This window comes from Cyprinodon tularosa, unplaced genomic scaffold, assembly GCF_016077235.1.
Source record: "Cyprinodon tularosa strain WSP-4 unplaced genomic scaffold, ASM1607723v1 ctg715, whole genome shotgun sequence".
Taxonomy (NCBI): domain Eukaryota; kingdom Metazoa; phylum Chordata; class Actinopteri; order Cyprinodontiformes; family Cyprinodontidae; genus Cyprinodon; species Cyprinodon tularosa.
Genome location: NW_024039469.1, coordinates 311,273 through 329,242, shown reverse-complemented (window position 1 = coordinate 329,242; position 17,970 = coordinate 311,273). Strand labels below are relative to the sequence as shown.

The 17,970-nt window shown below is 43.7% G+C and overlaps 1 protein-coding gene across 2 annotated transcripts in view; it reads left to right on the top strand.

The window, feature by feature from the left end:
* Nucleotides 1–12,271, top strand: part of disp1 (dispatched homolog 1 (Drosophila)) — a 103,771-nt gene extending 91,500 nt beyond the window's left edge. For both annotated transcript variants that reach the window (XM_038269010.1, XM_038269009.1), the window contains 8 exons: nt 671–700; nt 1,215–1,338; nt 1,444–1,571; nt 3,099–3,193; nt 4,700–4,797; nt 4,884–6,470; nt 10,398–10,661; nt 10,739–12,271. In XM_038269010.1, coding sequence (XP_038124938.1) covers nt 671–700; nt 1,215–1,338; nt 1,444–1,571; nt 3,099–3,193; nt 4,700–4,797; nt 4,884–6,470; nt 10,398–10,661; nt 10,739–12,268 — 3,856 coding nt within the window. In that variant the 3' untranslated portion in view covers nt 12,269–12,271. The remainder of the gene's footprint in view (nt 1–670; nt 701–1,214; nt 1,339–1,443; nt 1,572–3,098; nt 3,194–4,699; nt 4,798–4,883; nt 6,471–10,397; nt 10,662–10,738) is intronic.
* The last annotated feature ends 5,699 nt before the right edge of the window (nt 12,272–17,970 follow it).

The following is a 17,970-nucleotide window of genomic DNA, read 5'->3' as shown; positions in this document are numbered from 1 at the left end:
TTAAGAAGAGTTAGAACATTTGTCAGAAACCACAGAACAAAGTACGCTTGGCAGTGCATCATTGGGTCAAAGCAAAGCAGTACGTTACCTGGAAGGTTCATTTTGAAGTGTGAGCTGATAACTCAAAGAAAAATCTCTTTCAACCAATTTAATAAATAGTTTGAGTGTTATTCAGTCTCAACATAAATCATCTTGGAAGGTTTGTTTCTGTATGATGAGATTTAAAAACATTTTTTAAGTCTTTAAACTATCTCCAGCTGGATTAAAGTGGACAACAAGCTTCAATTAGAATCAAGTTTTCAACTTTGGGCTTTAACTAGGCCATTTGCTGGCACCATGCTGCTGTAGTTGATGCTGCTACTCTGCAGCCTCTTTGCAGGTCTTTCCAGGATTCTCTTCTTTTTAACTCCACTCATCTTTGAGGTGGAGGTGGAGATGAGGCGTGAGTGGATTCAGTTTGAGCTTCGGAGCAGATTAACAGAAGGAGATGTACTTTTTAGATCTAGTTTATTGAAGTGAAACCAGCTGAGGGGAGCTGAGCCTCCTGCTGCTGGAACAGAGTTTAGATGCTGAGGACAGATGCTGCATCTCCTCAGGTCTGCTTTTGATTGTCTGTAACTTTGACTTCAGGATGTAAACTTGATTTATCTCCTTGCTTTCTGTTTTTCAGCCCTGCAAGGCCCTTTAGATTCCCCAAAAGGTAAGACCTGCCAGAAACTGTTTCTTCTCTGTCTGTGTCCAAGTTTGCAAAACTCTCCTCTCCTCCTCCTCCTTGTGCTCCTCCTCCTGTGCTTTGGTCCTGTCATCCATCCATCTCTGCTCTACTGGAGCCATCATTCCTCAGCAGTGACTCATGAGAGCAGGAGAGGGAGGCTGTCTTGCTCCCTCTACCTGGCCTCCACTAACCAGCAGCGTTGACTACCTCATCAGTCAGTTCTTCTGTTTAGATTGTCTCCTCTATACCTTAGACTGTTTAGAGGAAACTACTCAAATTAAACTGGCTTTTCTTAGGGATGGGTGGAGATTTCCCAGAAAATCAGATTTTTGGTTAAAACAATCAGATAAAACCAAATGAAAGGATTTTTATTTAAAAAATCATAGAATGACTTTTAAAAGTAATGTTCTATCAGTATCTATGATTCTCCATCTGCAGCTCTTCAGAGAGTCGCTGTAGGCTGGATGCTCTCTGATCCTCATCTCTGTGGTGTTTCCAGCTACTCTGAGCTGATAGCTGATTGGCCGGTGGTCGTGCTGGGAGTGTGCACGGTGCTCATCGTGATTTGTGCCCTGGTGGGAGTCCTGGTGCCTGACCTGCCTGATTTCTCCGACCCCCTGCTGGTGAGTCCAGGCTTGTTCATCCTCCCAGTGAAAATGTCACGCCATAAATCTGGGTTAGCATCGGTACGCTCTGATTTTTAAAGGTTGTTTTTTTGTTTTCTAAAGGGTTTTGAGCCTCGGGGAACAGCTATTGGCCAACGGCTGGTCACATGGAACAACATGGTGAAGAACACAGGCTACAAGGCCACACTGGCCAACTATCCCTTCAAATACGCAGATGAGCAAGCTAAAAGGTAACTTCTCCGACTTCTTCATTTCCCCAGAAGCTGCGTTTACATTTTAGACGTGCTCCAAACTCTACAGATATCTTACTAATGTAAAAAAAGACTAAAACATTTTTTGCTGCTAGAGCGCCTGCATTAAATAAGATTAATTCAATAAGACACAAAAATTGCCCATACTGGGACAAATAAAAGCTACTGAACTGAACTAAGGCTGTAACTTGTTTAAAAAACATTTTTCTCCTGCTGCCTGTCTTCAGAATAAACATCTGGATGTTGATTTTGTGACCCGACTGATGCAAAATAACTGGGAAATACATCATCTGTATTCTATCAGAGTTTAAAAAAAATTCTATTAATCAAACTTGTTTTTGCAAACAATGCAAAAAATAAAAATCTAAGTAAGTCAGTTTTTTAATGTTGAAATATTTTCTCTTAATTTCAGAAGGTAAGACAACCAGTGCAATCAAAATAATGATTGAATACTATTTTAAGGGAAAATAAATATCCCTATTCCATTGGAATATAATCTGATGAATTTGCTAAAATTAAGGGAAAAATATAGATATTTTCAGAATTCTTGGAATGTTCTTTGGAAACGCAGTTATAGATGGAGGCCGTCGGGCGTGCTGACACCACCACTCTTTAGTGTGGAAGTTGTTTCTGAAAGAAGAAAACTCAAAGTGAGCTACTTTGAGTCGGGTGTGATCACCCCCATTAAATCTCAATGAGTGCTAAACGCCACGACATCTACTGACACGATTTTCTGTCAGATTGGACGCAAACTCCGATTCTGTGTTCAGGGCTTTACACTTCAGAACATCCAGATTTTACCTGCTGCCATGCTTCCAGGTGTGTTAAACTGGCCTCTAAATTCAGACCTGCTGTGTGGTCAACCTTCACGGCATGAAGGCATTGATGGTCGACACTGTTAGACAGAGGGTTAGGGTTAGGATCTGCATTATCTAGGGATAATTAAGGCTCTAAGTTAAGAAAAGAATAAAAACTAAAATTAGTGTTTTATGCCTGTCTAGATGTTGGTGTGAAAATGTACCAATCTTTATTTGCAGAGCTCTGCATTCTGTGAACCTTGTCTAAACTGTGAAGTGGAAGAGTAAAAATTTGTTGCTAATCACTCTGCTGCTTTTCCTAAAATCACATAGGTACAGAAAAAACAGCACAATGGGCCCTCCTCCTGGCCCCGGCCCAGTCCGGGTATTTATCCTGATTATAATGACAGCAATATTCTACATCTGATTGCTGACTTTAGCCTCTACCCTCTCAGTTTGTCATGAAGCTTATGTTTCCAGCCGCTCTCATTAGTATTTCCACATCTTAATGGGATGACGAAACTCTGGCATGAAGGATTAAATCCAAACTCTGGTTAGACGTTAACTGCTGAACGTTTCAGATCGTCTGGTAAAAAACATGCAGACTAGGTTCTTATCAAGGTTTATCTAAAAGATTGTTTAATCCATTGATTAGTGAGGCTGAAAGGTTATAAACCAACAGCGGGAATCTCCTGTTTTTGTTTTCCAGTCACCAAGAACCTCGATGGCCAGAGGATCACTTCGAAAGAGACAAGCGAGAGGTGGAGTGGGACTTCAGCAAAGAGTTCTTCTGTGATATACCGGGTAAGATCAGCAGGACGCATTAGAGATAATTTAACCTTTAGGCAAGAAAATCCAAAAATGTTTTCACACCCCTGATTACCGACCCAGAGAGACGGATCTGTTTAACACATCAACTGAAAATGGATAGATTATGGAACAGCTGCAGGCCTAACGAGACACGGCCAACTGAGCGGGGAGCATTAATCAGAGTCCTGAGGTAACTCTAGATGAGCTGCTGGGGTGAAATAATCCGCAGACAAAACAGCTATTAGTCTTTGTTTAAAGGAAGCCATAACAGGTCCCTTTGTGGAATCGGATAGAGACACTACCATCCTGCAGTAAGACCTGGAGATGTTAGTGCCACGCAGAGGAGAGAGGTCCAATACAGAAAGAGAACAGCCCTGAACATCCAGCCAGAGATACATGGGAGTATATCTATGTGCTAGAATGGCCTAGTCAAAGTACCAAACTTAAATCTATTGAGAATCTGAGAAAAGACTTGAGAACGGCTGCAAGCAATCTGACTGAGCTTGTGCTATTTTGGAAAAGAAGAAAATAGATTCTGATATAGATTCTTTGTTTCTGATATTTCTTTGTTTAAAGAACAAAGAAACAAAACAATAAAAACAGGTTTTATTTACCTTCTGTTTGTTGTTTCAATAAAACCCTCTGGATCCTCCTCAGACCAAACGCTGGTCCTGGATAATGTATAACAAACTACGGGGGGAATTTTGTTCCATTATTGTTGCAAACAAAAAACCTCAAATTAAAATCTGAGAAATTTTACTTCTTAATAATAGCAAAAGATTTTGTGAGTAATGGCACTGTTTTCTTAGATCTGCTTTTTAGAAATTATTTAGTTTTAAGAAATATATATATATATATATATATATATATATATATATATATATATATATATATATATATATATATATATATATATATATATATATTCTTTTTTTTTTTTAGATGCACAGAAAACTTTTTTTTTTTTTTTTCAAATTTAGTTTTTTGAATTGCATTATTTTGAAATTGCATATCACAGGCCAACTACTCCTCACTTCAGGGGGCGGGCTTTACTCTGCAAAGATGCTTTTCTATTGGTTGTCAAGGGCCTAAGCAACTACATTTTTATTGGTGCGTGTACGCATCAACACCAAATGTTTTTATTGGGCTCAAAGTAAAAAAAGACCCAATTTGAAAATAAAAAATATGAACACAAATTAAAAAAAAATTATAAATATTAGTTAAAAATAAAATAATTTGAAAAAATAGAAAGTCTAATAAAAAATTGATTTGAAAGGGTTTTTTTTTCTCACAGCCGTTTGTGTCTTTTACAAAGTGTAATTTTTTTCCCCCAAAATGAGTTAGTTTCTTGCAACAATAACGGAACAAGATTCTCTCCATTACAAGCTTTGGTTGTTGTGTTTGTATTCATATAAAACCTCTGGTAAAAACGAGCCACGAGTGAGAGGAGTGGTCGTCCTAGACTTTCTAATAAAGATGGTCTCTGATGTCTTCATGCAGGAGACAGTTATTCCAGGATGGTGTTTGCTTCGGCTGAGGGGAAAAGCTTGTGGAACATTCAGGCCATCAAGTCGATGTGCAACCAGGACATCAGCAGAGTGAGTCCACAGAGCGGAGGAAAACTTCCTCCTCACATGCATGTTAGCTTGGTTTGAACATGTTTTTAATCCTGTGTTTCTCCCAGGTGCGCTCCCACCGGGATTATCTGAACCTCTGTCAGCGCACGAACAACGTCTCCTGCTGCCCCAGTTGGACTCTGGGTAATTACATAGCCGTCATGGCCAACAAGTCGTCCTGCCAGAAGATCACAGAGCGGGACGTATCCCACACGCTCAAGATCCTGCGATCGTGCGCCAAGTACTACCACAACGGCACGCTTGGGCCGGACTGCTGGGACATGGCGCTGCGGCGCAAGGATCAGCTGAAATGTGGCAACGTGCCGAGGAAGTGCACCAAGTACAACGCCGTGTACCAGATCCTCCACTTCCTGGTGGACAAAGACTTCCTGGGCTCCAAGAGCCCGGAGCACCTCCCCGTGCTCAAGTACAGCATGCTGTTCTCCCCCACAGAGAAGGGAGAGTCCATGATGAACATTTATCTGGACAACTTTGAGAACTGGAACTCTTCCGACGGCATCACCACGGTGACAGGGATCGAGTTTGGAATCAAACACGACCTTTTTCAGGACTACCTCCTTACTGACACCTTGTACCCAGCAATCGCCATAGTTATAGTGCTAATGGTCATGTGCGTGTACACGCGCTCGGTCTTCATCACTCTGATGACCATAATCGCCATCATCAGTTCGCTGATTGTGTCCTACTTCCTGTATCGGATGGTTTTTAACTTCGAGTTCTTCCCTTTCATGAACCTCACCGCCCTCATCATCCTCGTAGGGATCGGCGCCGATGACGCCTTCGTGCTCTGCGACGTGTGGAACTACACCAAGTTTGATAAACCTCACGCAGAGTTGTCCGAGACGGTCAGCGTGACCCTGCACCACGCCGCCCTCTCCATGTTCGTCACCAGCTTCACCACTGCCGCCGCTTTCTACGCCAACTACGTCAGCAACATCACCGCCATCCGCTGCTTCGGGGTCTACGCCGGCACTGCCATTTTAGTCAACTACATCCTGATGGTGACGTGGCTGCCTGCCGTAGTGGTGCTCCACGAGCGCTACCTGCCCAACCTGCTCACCTGTTCCAAGCCTGAACAGCAGCAGGGAGGCTGCTTCACGCAGTCCTTCTGGGCCGCTCTCTGCCACAAGATCCACAGAGGCCTGTTCGCTATCTCCGAGGCGTCACGGATCTTCTTCGAGAAGGTGCTGCCCTGCATCATCATCAAGCTGCGCTACCTCTGGCTCTTCTGGTTCCTCGCCATCACGGTCGGTGGAGCTTACGTGGTTTGCGTGAACCCAAAGATGAAGCTGCCATCCCTGGAGCTGGCGGAGTTCCAGGTGTTCAGGTCGTCTCACCCTTTCGAGCGCTACGACGCCGAATACAAAAAGCTTTTCATGTTTGAGAGGGTGAATCACGGCGAGGATCTCCACATGCCCATCACCATCATCTGGGGGGTCACACCCGAGGACAACGGAGACCCCCTGAACCCCAAGAACAAGGGGAAGCTGATGTTAGACAGCAGCTTCAACATAGCAAGCCCAGCATCTCAGCTGTGGATCCTCAACTTCTGCCAGAAGCTGAGGAACCAGAGCTTCGTCTTTCAGTCGGAGGATCAGGACTTCACCAGCTGCTTCATCGAGACGTTCAAACAGGTCAGCAGCACATCTCCTACACACCTTACGCACATCTGCAGTCTTTCTACTGTCAGTCTGACTAGAAAAGATGGGGAATCAAATGCAGCTGCAGAGATGTCATTGTTGAAAGATAACTGTGAGCCAGACGTCCAGGGAGAAGCTCCGGCCACCAAATGAAATGATTTGGCCTTCATTCAAAACTCTAAGGTTGATAGGAATAGGAAATAGGAAAGGTTGATAGAAAATCACCATGAGCTTACAGTAGTAGCCATTCACAATTCAGAATTTCCCCACTTTTCTTGATTCCTTTTCTAAATTCTTAGGGAAGTTATATTTAAATGTCAAATCATTCTGTCTTAAACATGTATATAAATGCACTCTTTATCGGACAATATTGTCCCAAAATTTAGAAATTTCTATAAAAAAAAAAATCCTGTCTAAAAATCTCGGGTTTTTTTCCTTATCTTCTGCAGGCCAGTTAGTTATACGTCAGCCTCAACAGACATCTGTCAATCAAATTTTTTCGGTCATAGCATCTTGATTCATATGTTGCAGCTAATATACGCAACAGTTGAAATCAGAATCATTTCCTTTCCCATTGAGTTGCGTCCCAGTGTTCACAGGGATGGACGTCTGTGTCTTCAGCAGGCGTAGAGCTAACAGAACTGGCAGCGTTGCGAGGCAAGGGCTCAAACATGTACGGCTGTAAGCCTTCTACACCAAACCAAGCTTCTGCCGCCCTGGCGTCCTCTTCCACAAGATCTTCGTCCTGCTTTCCTCCTCTAAATAAAAAATGTGTTATGGAGGAGACTCATCCTTTGTCCATAGCGTTCCTTGACAGTGTCGTTTCTAAGTCACCAATTTAGTGCTACTTCGTCCCTATGGAATTTCCCATTGGGAACCTACTAGCACTAAGTTGCTAACCGGTTAGCAAGATGCTTCCAACAAACCGGCCACAACCAAACATGATTGCGAACCTTCCGCTACAAAAATCCCGCCCTCTTGATAAACGACCAATCACATTCACTTTATTCACTTGTGTAAAGTCGTGCACCACTTGGGAGAATTCGGAAATGCAACGGTTGGAAAAGCCGCTTCCCTACGACTTTAAGCATCAATCTTTGTACTAAAATATTCTTTCCATCATTATTTGTGGACATTAAGTTCTAAATAGAAGCGCCCTCTCCTGGTCAGACCCTGTAATTCAGTGAAAGGGTGGAGTCAGAGTAAAAAAATTATGCACGCCCAGGAGAAGGAGGGGGTCACTCCAGAGGCTGGAAGTTGGCTGCCATTCGGCTGGGAAGGGCCATTTTGGATGGCTGCTGTACTGTACTGTCCAATCAGAGGCAAGCTGGAATATCAGTGGGGATGCTCGGCAACATTTAAACGGGTCAGGCAAAGAACACATTTTCTAAATGGAAGTTTGAAAAAATAAAAGGCACTCCAGAAATTAAACTTTAAAAAACTCTTTGGTAAAAAAAAAGAACTTCGCTGTTTTTCTCGGGTTACATTTTTTTGTTTTCAAAACAAAATTTCATTTAATTTTTTTATGATTTTTTTTTAATCCCTTATAATAAATAAAAAATAAAAAGGAAATATAAAGAGGCACTATGGGCTTTTCAGATGAAACAGAATTGCAGCACTCTCATTTATTTAATTTTTTTGTACTTTTTTTCACCATACACGGAGTTGCCGTTGGTGTCTGAGTTGAGCCGGGTGCTGTCCGCTTCTTAGTATCCTTAAAATCTGTCTTGAATATAATGTTTTGATTGTTTGCTGGGTCGAACCCGAAGTACATGAACTACTGTGGTGTCAGTCTGCCAATAAAACCCTCTTTTAATTCAGTTCAGTTTATTTATATAGTATATAATTAACAACATATCATCTCAAGGCACTTTACAATTCAACCAGATCATACAGTCAAATTGATTCAAAATTTCTGTATAAGGAAAACCAGTTGATTGCATCGACTCATGTACTCGAAAACAATCCCTCAAACTAAGCATGCTTGTAGCGACAGTGGAGAGGAAAAACTCCTTTTCAAGGAGACGGAAACAGACATAGAAAAAGAAGCAGAGATACAGAAGCGGAGATACAAAAGGCTTCTGTCAACCAGCCCCACAGGCAGCCCCGTCCAGGAAACACACAGCCATGTAGAGGAGCACATCCAGCCAGTCACACTCAGAGAAACAGGACTACACTGAAAAACAGGCTGATCTCCAACATATATATATATATACAGTTCGGACGGTTTTCATAAATCGTCCCATCCCTAATCGTCCCATCCCTAATATATATATATATATATATATATTAGGGATTGGACGATTTATGAAAACCGTCCGAACCGTTCGGTTCGACTGTCTCGGTTCGGTTCGCGTGTGTTTCGTTCGGTTCATGCGCGGCTCCTTTTTCTCATAGGCGAAGCGTTTACACTCCAGAGCAGAAGGTGGCGGTACTGCGACCAAAGCCAACCACCAGTTGTAAACAAGAAGAAGAAGAAGCGAAGCAGCGTAGCCGGGTGTAGCAGGGAAAAAAAATCAGTTGTTGTGGAGAATTGTGAGGGTATGGCGAGTGGGAAAGAACAGGAGTTGGAAGACGCGCCAGCAGCACTTTATAGGTCTGCTGTATGGGAGCGCTTTGCATTTAGAGTGACCTACGATGACGGCGGAAAGAAAGTTGTGGATAAAAGTGCAACACGTTTTGTTTATGCTAACAGCAACATGTCATGCTAATCCCACATACTCCATCAGCGCTCCGCCCCGCTGCGCTCCAGACCGGCTGCTCAAAGCAAAGCTACAGCCCCCACTGTGGCTCCCGACCGCTCCGCTCTGAGTCCCTTGGAGATGGTAGAGAGCATGCGCGAGATGATTAAATTCAAAGCAGCAAAACATACGGAAATGATCCAGGGTTTCCGCGGATCATTTAAAATAATTACAATCCATTATTTTTTGGTGGATTTTTTCATTAATTTCATACATTTTTATGGGATTTCGGTGTAACAATCAACATGTACCGAATCGAACCGAACCAAAAACCGTGACCACGAAACCGTGAATCGAACCGAACCGTGGATTTTGTGAACCATTCCACCCCTAATAGATATATATAGATATATATATATAGCAGCAGAACAGCTGATATTTCTCTCCAGGATGGTGTCACACCCAGACAGGAACAGACGAGGCAAAGCTACTATGAGAAAAAGGAGAGAGAGCATAATGTTAGAGATGGAATTAACAAATTCTACAGAAGGGGAGAATAGAGATAGAATAATGAAAAAGGTGACCCTATGTCCTCCAGCAGCCTAATCCTATAGCAGCATAACTACAGAGATAGCTCAGGATAACCTGAGCCACTCTAACTATAAGCTTTATCAAAAAGGAGAGTTTTAAGCCTACCCTTAAAAGTAGACAGGGTGTCTGCCTCAATGACACCCTGTTTGTGAGGCAGACATAAAGGGAAAAATATAAGGGCTATTAGGCTGTTGTAAGATATTTTCCTGTAAAAACCTACATAATGTTTACATAAGATGAATATCTAAAGTGTCTAATTTGTCTTTAAATTATTCAAATCCAGATTATTAATCTGTTTATTGAAAAAGCTGTCAGCTAATTAACCAATTAGAAAAATAGCCTTTAGTTGCATAAATGTGTATCAAAATGCACCTTATTAATGATGTTACACATTTTTTTTAAGTTTGCATTGAGTAGGGTTAATTTTCCAAAACTATTTTTAGATTTATTATTTGTTAATCAAAAAGGGAAACAGATTACTTTACTATCCAATAGCTGCAGGTTTAATTGAAGTAAGAGGCGTCTATTTTTTCTTGCAGAGGAGAGTTTTTAAGATCCATTGTTTTTATCCATCACATCTAATCCCTGTAAGAGGTTAAAGGCGTCACTGAGCAGCTCGCTAACCGTGTGACTTCTGCTGCTCTAACAGTGGATGGAGAACCAGGACTGTGAGGAGACGTCCGTCTACCCCTGCTGCAGCCAGTCCACCTTCCCCTATAAGAAGGACGTTTTCCAGCTGTGCATCAAGAGGGCCATCATGGAGCTGGACCGCAGCACCAGCTACCACCTGGACAGCAAGACGCCCGGACCTCGCTTTGACATCAACGACACCATCAGAGCCATCGTCCTGGAGTTCCAGAGCACCTACCTCTTCACGCTGGCGTATGAGAAGATGTACCAGTTCTACCGTGAGGTAGGACCTGTTGGACTAGGCGTTCCTCCTGACCGTGTGTAGTGATGTCATACGCTAACCTGGTCTCTGGGTTTCAGGTGGACGCCTGGATCACAGAGGAGCTACGCTTCGCCCCAGAGGGCCTGAGCCACGGCTGGTTCGTCAGCAACCTGGAGTTCTACGACCTCCAAGACAGCCTGTCGGGTGGCACTCTGGTTGCCATGGCGCTGTCCGTGGCGGTGGCGTTCAGCGTCATGTTGCTGACCACCTGGAACGTCATCATCAGTCTATACGCCATCTTTTCCATCGCAGGGACCATTTTCGTCACGGTGGGCTCGTTGGTCCTCCTGGGCTGGGAGCTGAACGTCCTGGAGTCCGTCACCATATCCGTCGCCGTGGGGTTGTCTGTGGACTTTGCCGTCCACTACGGCGTCGCATACAGACTGGCCCCGGAGCCCGGCCGCGAGGAGAAGGTCATCTTCTCCCTCAGCAGGATGGGCTCCGCCATTGCCATGGCGGCGGTCACCACCTTTGTTGCGGGGGCGATGATGATGCCATCGACGGTTCTGGCTTACACCCAGCTGGGGACGTTCATGATGCTGATTATGTGCATCAGCTGGGCGTTCGCCACCTTCTTCTTCCAATGCATGTGCTGCTGCCTCGGCCCCCAGGGGACCTGCGGCCAGATCCCCCTCCCCAAGAGCATGCAGTGCCAAGCCTTCAGTGAAGACACGCCCCCGAGCCCACCTGCAGAGGGGAAGTACCAGCTGGAGGGCAGGGGGGGCGAGGCAGAGCACTACGAGCTGGAGCCGCTGGCCTCCTCTCAGAAAAGCTCAGAGAAACCAGAGGAGGAGGAGGAGGAGGAGGAGCGGTGCATCCAGCTGTGTAACGGCGCCCCCCCCCATCCCATCCCACATGTTCACAGCTCTGATTCACACCCAGAAAACAGGCGGGTCCCCACACCCAGCGCCCCATCCAGGTGCCAGTTCCCTTACAGCTGTGCCTGTCTGGACCCGCCGCCGCCCCTCCACCTGTCGGGTCAAACCGCCGCCCTGTTGGCTCCAAACCTGGAGCCCATCTATCCACACATGGACTGCTGCGTTCACTACATCCGCTGCCCGCTCACTCACTTCCACCACTGCTCACAGGGAGGAGCGGCCGCCCCCACTCAGGGACCCAACTGCCCTCTCAGGAAGTACTGCACCCACCCAGCATCCAATCAGGACCCTGACCAGGCTTCAGGACCCGCCTCTGCTCCACAGACTGCTGACAAAGAAACCAGACATTTAAATCCTGACGCCGGTCAGAACGGGAACTCCCAACCAAACGGCCGCTGTCCCGGCCTCGCCATCATCAACACCGACAGCAATAATGGTGGTAAAGTCCCACCGATGGACCTGGAGAGGCCTGGAAGTATTCCCGTCACACGGGAGCAGAGCGCCGACCGGCGCAAACGGACCTCTAGGAGAGAGCGGACGTCCTCCGCCTCCCCAAAGAAACTCTCCTGCTTCAACAGGACTTTGAAAGTGAAGTGCAATTCAGCGTCAGAGTTCCATGTGCCTAAAAGTCAAGGCGGCGTGCCCCCTGTGGCGGTGAACACTCAGACCTTCTCTGAAAGCCTATGCTGACAGAAAGAGACAACACACATTTCTGTGCAATCGTCTTAGATCCTGGATTCTACCTGGGATTTTTTTAACTATGAAATATATTTAGTTTTATACTTTTTTCTCAGCCAGGTGATGTTTCAGATTTAAATGTCTCCATTTTTGCTACTGCAGCAGCCAAGTGTCCCTAGATGGGATCCACAGTCGCATCACAAGTATTTTATTGGGATTATTATGATATAAATCAGCACTAAATTGTCCATCAACATAAAACGTATAAAATTCAGCCCCTCAGGTTAGTGCTAGATCTAGAACTAGTAGAACCAGCATCTCATGTTCGTATTTTAGGGGGAAATATTTGTTGAATACCATCCATTAACGTATCTCCCAGTTTTTCCACCGATTCATATCTGGATGTTTAGTCTGGGCTTTGACTAGACCGTTCTAACTCAGCTCCGTTAAATCCCAACAAAATACTTTTGGAATGTGACGATGTAAACCTTTTCAAAGCCTCGTTTGAGCACTTCTGTTAACGACCTTAACTGTGTGCCATTTTTCACAAGCTGCTGAACGTTACGTGTCGTCTTGTTCTGGATCTAGGAGCCCCCGTTCTCCATTTGCTCCAGTCTCCACACGCCTAAAAGCTGCACTGTGTGATTAAAACATTCTGTCTGACCTCCATCATCCTGTGGCTGTTTGCTGTCCAGGAATATAAAGTGAAGAGTTGAGATGATAATAAAGGACGGTGCCCTTCAGCTCTGATGCTTCATCTTCATTTGTTGTAAGCCTGCTTAGCCATGCCAGTTTTATTAAATACCCATGTATGCGATCGCTGTTGCTTTCTAGAGGAGGATCAAGTCCAAATCCGTCACAGGTCCTTCATCCGATCAATAGATGGATAAAAACATCCCTCCCTTCCTCTCCTGACAGGCAGGCTCTGCTGCAGCAGACAGCTTTAATTACACGGAGACGGCGCTCTGGCACAGAGCAGCCAGGAACCGAGCCGACTGCCGTCACTGGTGGTTTGCTGCTCAAATTCATTTATATTATAAATGAGTTATGCTTTTAGAACGAGGGGAAAAAAGGCAAAGCTGGAAGGAAATCTGCCGTTTGACTGTAATGCCTTTGAAGGAAGTTTTTTTTTTTTTATGTCTGCTTTGTTTCTTCATCGTCTCGGTGCTTGAAATGTGTACAAAGGATCTGAACCTCAGGAGGCAGCGCAGGGAGAGGGAAATCCACCTTTACCGGTGGATTTATGATGATTATGGTTCCCTGCTCCTGCAGCTCCGATAGTAACTATCTCACCGGTGTCGGGGTTTATTCAGTAGGATGTAGTTTTTGACTTCTCAGTTTTATTTAGCCTCTTTTTCCAAACTTTGAAAGGATTCTCCAACCACTCTACATCCTGGATGGGATTTTTCCACGCCGCGTCCTTCTCACCGATCCCGTTTGAGGTGTTCATGGGCTGCAGCTCAGGGCGTAATAGAGCATTTTTACTGATGTTGTCGCCTTCGTTATGGCGTCAGGACGCCTTCTGGTTGCCTTACTGTGTGGTTTTGGACGCATCCTGTTAGGAGGAGAACGCAGGACAGAAGAGACAGAGTATCTCCCCTGACAGCAGAATGTTTATCTTTAGGACTTTTAACCCTTAACTAATCAGTGACGTCTTCTTTTACGCAGGAAAACAGAATAAACGTTCCTCTATCCTGAAATCTGTGGAGGAAAGGAAAGAAAAGCACCTCTTTAATCCGACATCCACCACAAAGCAAACTGACACACAAACAGGTCCTAGAGAACACCTTCCATAAGTTAACGTCTTCCTGATGCCTTTTGAAGGAAACATCTAATTTAGGCGCAGTAGCTCCAAAGAAGACGGCTCCTCTCCTCCACTGATCCCTCCTCCGCTTTTCATCAGCATCCCTGTAATTATATTTGCTTAAATGGAGGTCAAATATTAGCTGTGGCCTTTGGAGCTGGGCTTTTTTATGAGGCAGGTTCTCTCTACCGCCCGTTTGTCTGGTCCGACTGCGACCCACAGGCCTGAAATAGCTGAGAGGAGGCCGCCGAGCTCGGAGCGTATTTACAGGATAAACATTTGCTTCCAATTTTTAAATTACGCTCTGACTGAGCAGCGTTAAATCTGCAGGACAGTTGAGCAGCTCGGTATTTATTTCATGTACGGATCGTTTTGGGTTGACTTCCACATTCTGGAGAGAAAAATGTTCCCTGGAAAAGTCAAATATTACATTAGACAAATAAGAGAAGATCTAATAGAGAGGTGTAGCGTGGCAGGAAGGAGATCAGCCTGTGGTTCTTCTCGTCTGCTTTCTTATTTCTGGTGTCTCATCTTCCTTCTGACAATAGTCCATAGGTTCTCTGCTGGGTTTAAGCCCAAACAATTACACCATTTTATCAGCTAACAGATGCTTCAGTGTTTAACACTGAACTATGAGATTGATTATGCTAAAGCAGAGGAGCAACAGGTTTAAAAAGGAAGTGGTTCTGCAGCAAAATATTTTAGTAATCCTAAAGGAAAATTCATTTCATCCTCTCCATTTCAAAGTTCTTTCTTCTATCCCCTTTCCTGGCTCAACATTCTCGATTTTTCGGTTTCTGTCAGACAATTCTAGACGTTTTGATGCAAAAAAGAAAAGAAATCCACATATTTTGCCTTCATTAAGTCATTGTGGGCTTATTTTTTTTATCCACAAACCAAAAGACAAAGCAATGCAAGTTTCCAAGTGGGAGGGTACTTTTATATTTTGGGCATCTGGAGAAAGTTCTGTTGAAATCTGACGTTTAGAACTAACCAGAACCCTGAATTAAATCTCACTTTTTACTCTGTAATGTAATTCCAATGCTTTGCTTGGCTTCTGTTCAGTTTAAAACTCGGTAGTAAAATCAATCTGCTGTGTGTCGGCCTGTTTTTAAAGGTGAGGATGTTCTAGACGGCTGATCAGCTGGAGTTCACATGTTCTCCCTGTTCAAGTTCGAGTTCTCACCAGGTACTCTGGCTTTGTCATGGTTCACACACAGCTGTTAGGATAACTGGAGAGAGGGAGAAGCCTGAAAGTATGCCGTCTGAGTATTTGAAGGTATTTGTTGGAATATCATAAATATACGTAAAGCATTTCTTTGCCTACAATAATGAATTTGGGGGAAGATTTTCTGGCTACAGACATGTTGACCTCCTCAGCCTCCTGGAAGTTACTTCCAATCTGTCTGCTTTAGCTGGGTCTCTCTACAGGAAGACAAACTGTTTTACTGGCTCCTGTCCTTGTATTTACCTCTTTATAAACTGAAACACTCACTGAGGAAACCGCACTTTCACCACAGATATAAAAAACTGCGCTACAGCAGCAGGCCGCTCTGCTGTCTGGGTTTGAATGTGTTCCCATTAATGGACTGTCCTCAGTGTATATCTGCAGGCTCACCCCGCTAATGTTGAGAGCAGCTGGCTCATAAAAGCTGAGGATGGAGGCGGCCGGGGCCAAAGGGCCGGAAGCTTCCCACTACCCAGTAGCTTCCTGTTTTCAGATGGATGTGGAATGGGAGGAAACCGGCTGACCCATTCAGCTTCACCCAGCTGCTATGCTGCAGCTCGACAGTCCACTCTCTGACCTTATGGGCTGGATTTAACAGCCTCATTAAGTGGATCAGAGGAACTTCTCTGATCAGAAAGCTCTCTAAAACTAACAGGTGGTTGATTTCACTCAAATCCCATATGATGATAATGCAGCTACTGCCATCTAGTGGCTAAAATGCAGAAACTCATCACTTTATTCATTTGTTCCAACCTTTACTGCTTCAGGTTTTATGGCGGCAGTTTGCACTGGATCAGAGTTACTAGGAGGAGCAGAAAGCTTACTGAAATAAATCATTTCTTTCAAAAAGTGACACTCTGGTTTACTCAATATAACCGATTGGATGGATGGATGGAAGGAAGGAAGGAAGAAAAGGAAAGAGAGAAAAGGAAAGAGAGAAAGAGAGAGAAAAAGAAAGAAAGAAGGAAAGAGAGAAAAAGAAAGAAAGAAGGAAAGGGAGAGAAAAAGAAAGAAGGAAGGAAAGGGAGAGAAAAAGAAAGAAGGAAGGAAAGGGAGAGAAAAAGAAAGAAAGAAGGAAAGGGAGAGAAAAAGAAAGAAGGAAGGAAAAAGGAAAGGGAGAGAAAAAGAAGGAAGGAAAGGGAGAGAAAAAGAAGGAAGGAAAGGGAGAGAAAAAGAAAGAAGGAAGGAAAGGGAGAGAAAAAGAAAGAAGGAAGGAAAGGGAGAGAAAAAGAAAGAAGGAAGGAAAGGGAGAGAAAAAGAAAGAAGGAAGGAAGGAAAGGGAGAGAAAAAGAAAGAAGGAAGGAAGGAAAGGGAGAGAAAAAGAAAGAAAGAAGGAAGGAAAGGGAGAGAAAAAGAAAGAAAGAAGGAAGGAAAGGGAGAGAAAAAGAAAGAAAGAAAGAAGGAAGGAAAGGGAGAGAAAAAGAAAGAAAGAAGGAAGGAAAGGGAGAGAAAAAGAAAGAAATCCAAACATATATACATATAGATTGTCTTGGTGTCTTAATTTGTGGATTTAAGTTAATAACCATGAAAAAAAAAAGATTTTTATTTTATTCTTGTTTTCAACTTATACAAAGTTAGCATTAAAGGTTTCATCTATGATATTACAAGGATAGAAAATGGGAATCAAACTTACAACTTTTAAAACTTCAATTACAAATCCCTATTTTACGAGCATGAAAAACTAAAGTTCTACTCCACCTAAAGCTGATAGACTCCCTATGAGAGTCCATCCATCCAAACAGCCATTCACGAACACACCTAAGGGTTTGTTATAGAGAAGCCAATTAACCTAACAGTCATGTTTTTGGGCTGTGAGAGGAAGCTGGAGTACCTGGAGAGAACCCACGCGTGCTCAGGGAGAACATGCAAACTCCATGCAGGAAAACCCTGGGCCAGGAATCGAACTCTAAACCTTCTTGCTGCAAGGCAGCAGTGCTACCCACCGCTCCAATGAGCAGCCAATGAGAGAATCAGGACAGCTTTGCCTCTAATAAAGTCCTTTTCAGTCTTTTTTTTAAACAGCATCAAACTATATTTTAAATGTAAATAAAAGACTTTCTTTTATAAACCCGGATTTATTTCAACACATGAAGAAACCAGTGCAAATGATTTGATAGTTGGCAAAAGGAAAGTACCACCTACTGCTCTTTATCCAGCTTCAAACATCATACAAGGTTAAACGTTGTGTCTATCTGTGGCTCTATTATTGCATGTTTTTGCATTTTATTTTTGTTTAGTTATCTTTTAGTCTTTGAACCAAAAGGAAATAATTTATATTATTTAACAAAACTGGTTAAAGTTGAAGTGCTGTGTTGGAGCTTATGTTCACAAACATCCAGAGTGCAGTGACGTGCGGTGAGGTTCATAGCTGGTGAGGCACTGACGTCATCAGAATCAGATTTGCAAATAGATGCATAGATTGACAGCAGTTTACAGGTTATGTTTCACTTCTGCATCCTTACACATACAAACTGTAGCTCACAAAACACACATTTCCTTAAAAAACAAAACAAAATAAATGTTATTACTGTCTTACCTTTACTTATAAATGAATAGAAGTCCTCCTTATCTTCCTTCAGTTTTAAAAGTCTCTCTGTCTCAATGGAGATCACTGCCAGGGAAGAAAGCCTTCCTTGATCCGTCCTGTTCCTGCCTTATGTTTTCAGTCTCTTGAGCACCCCC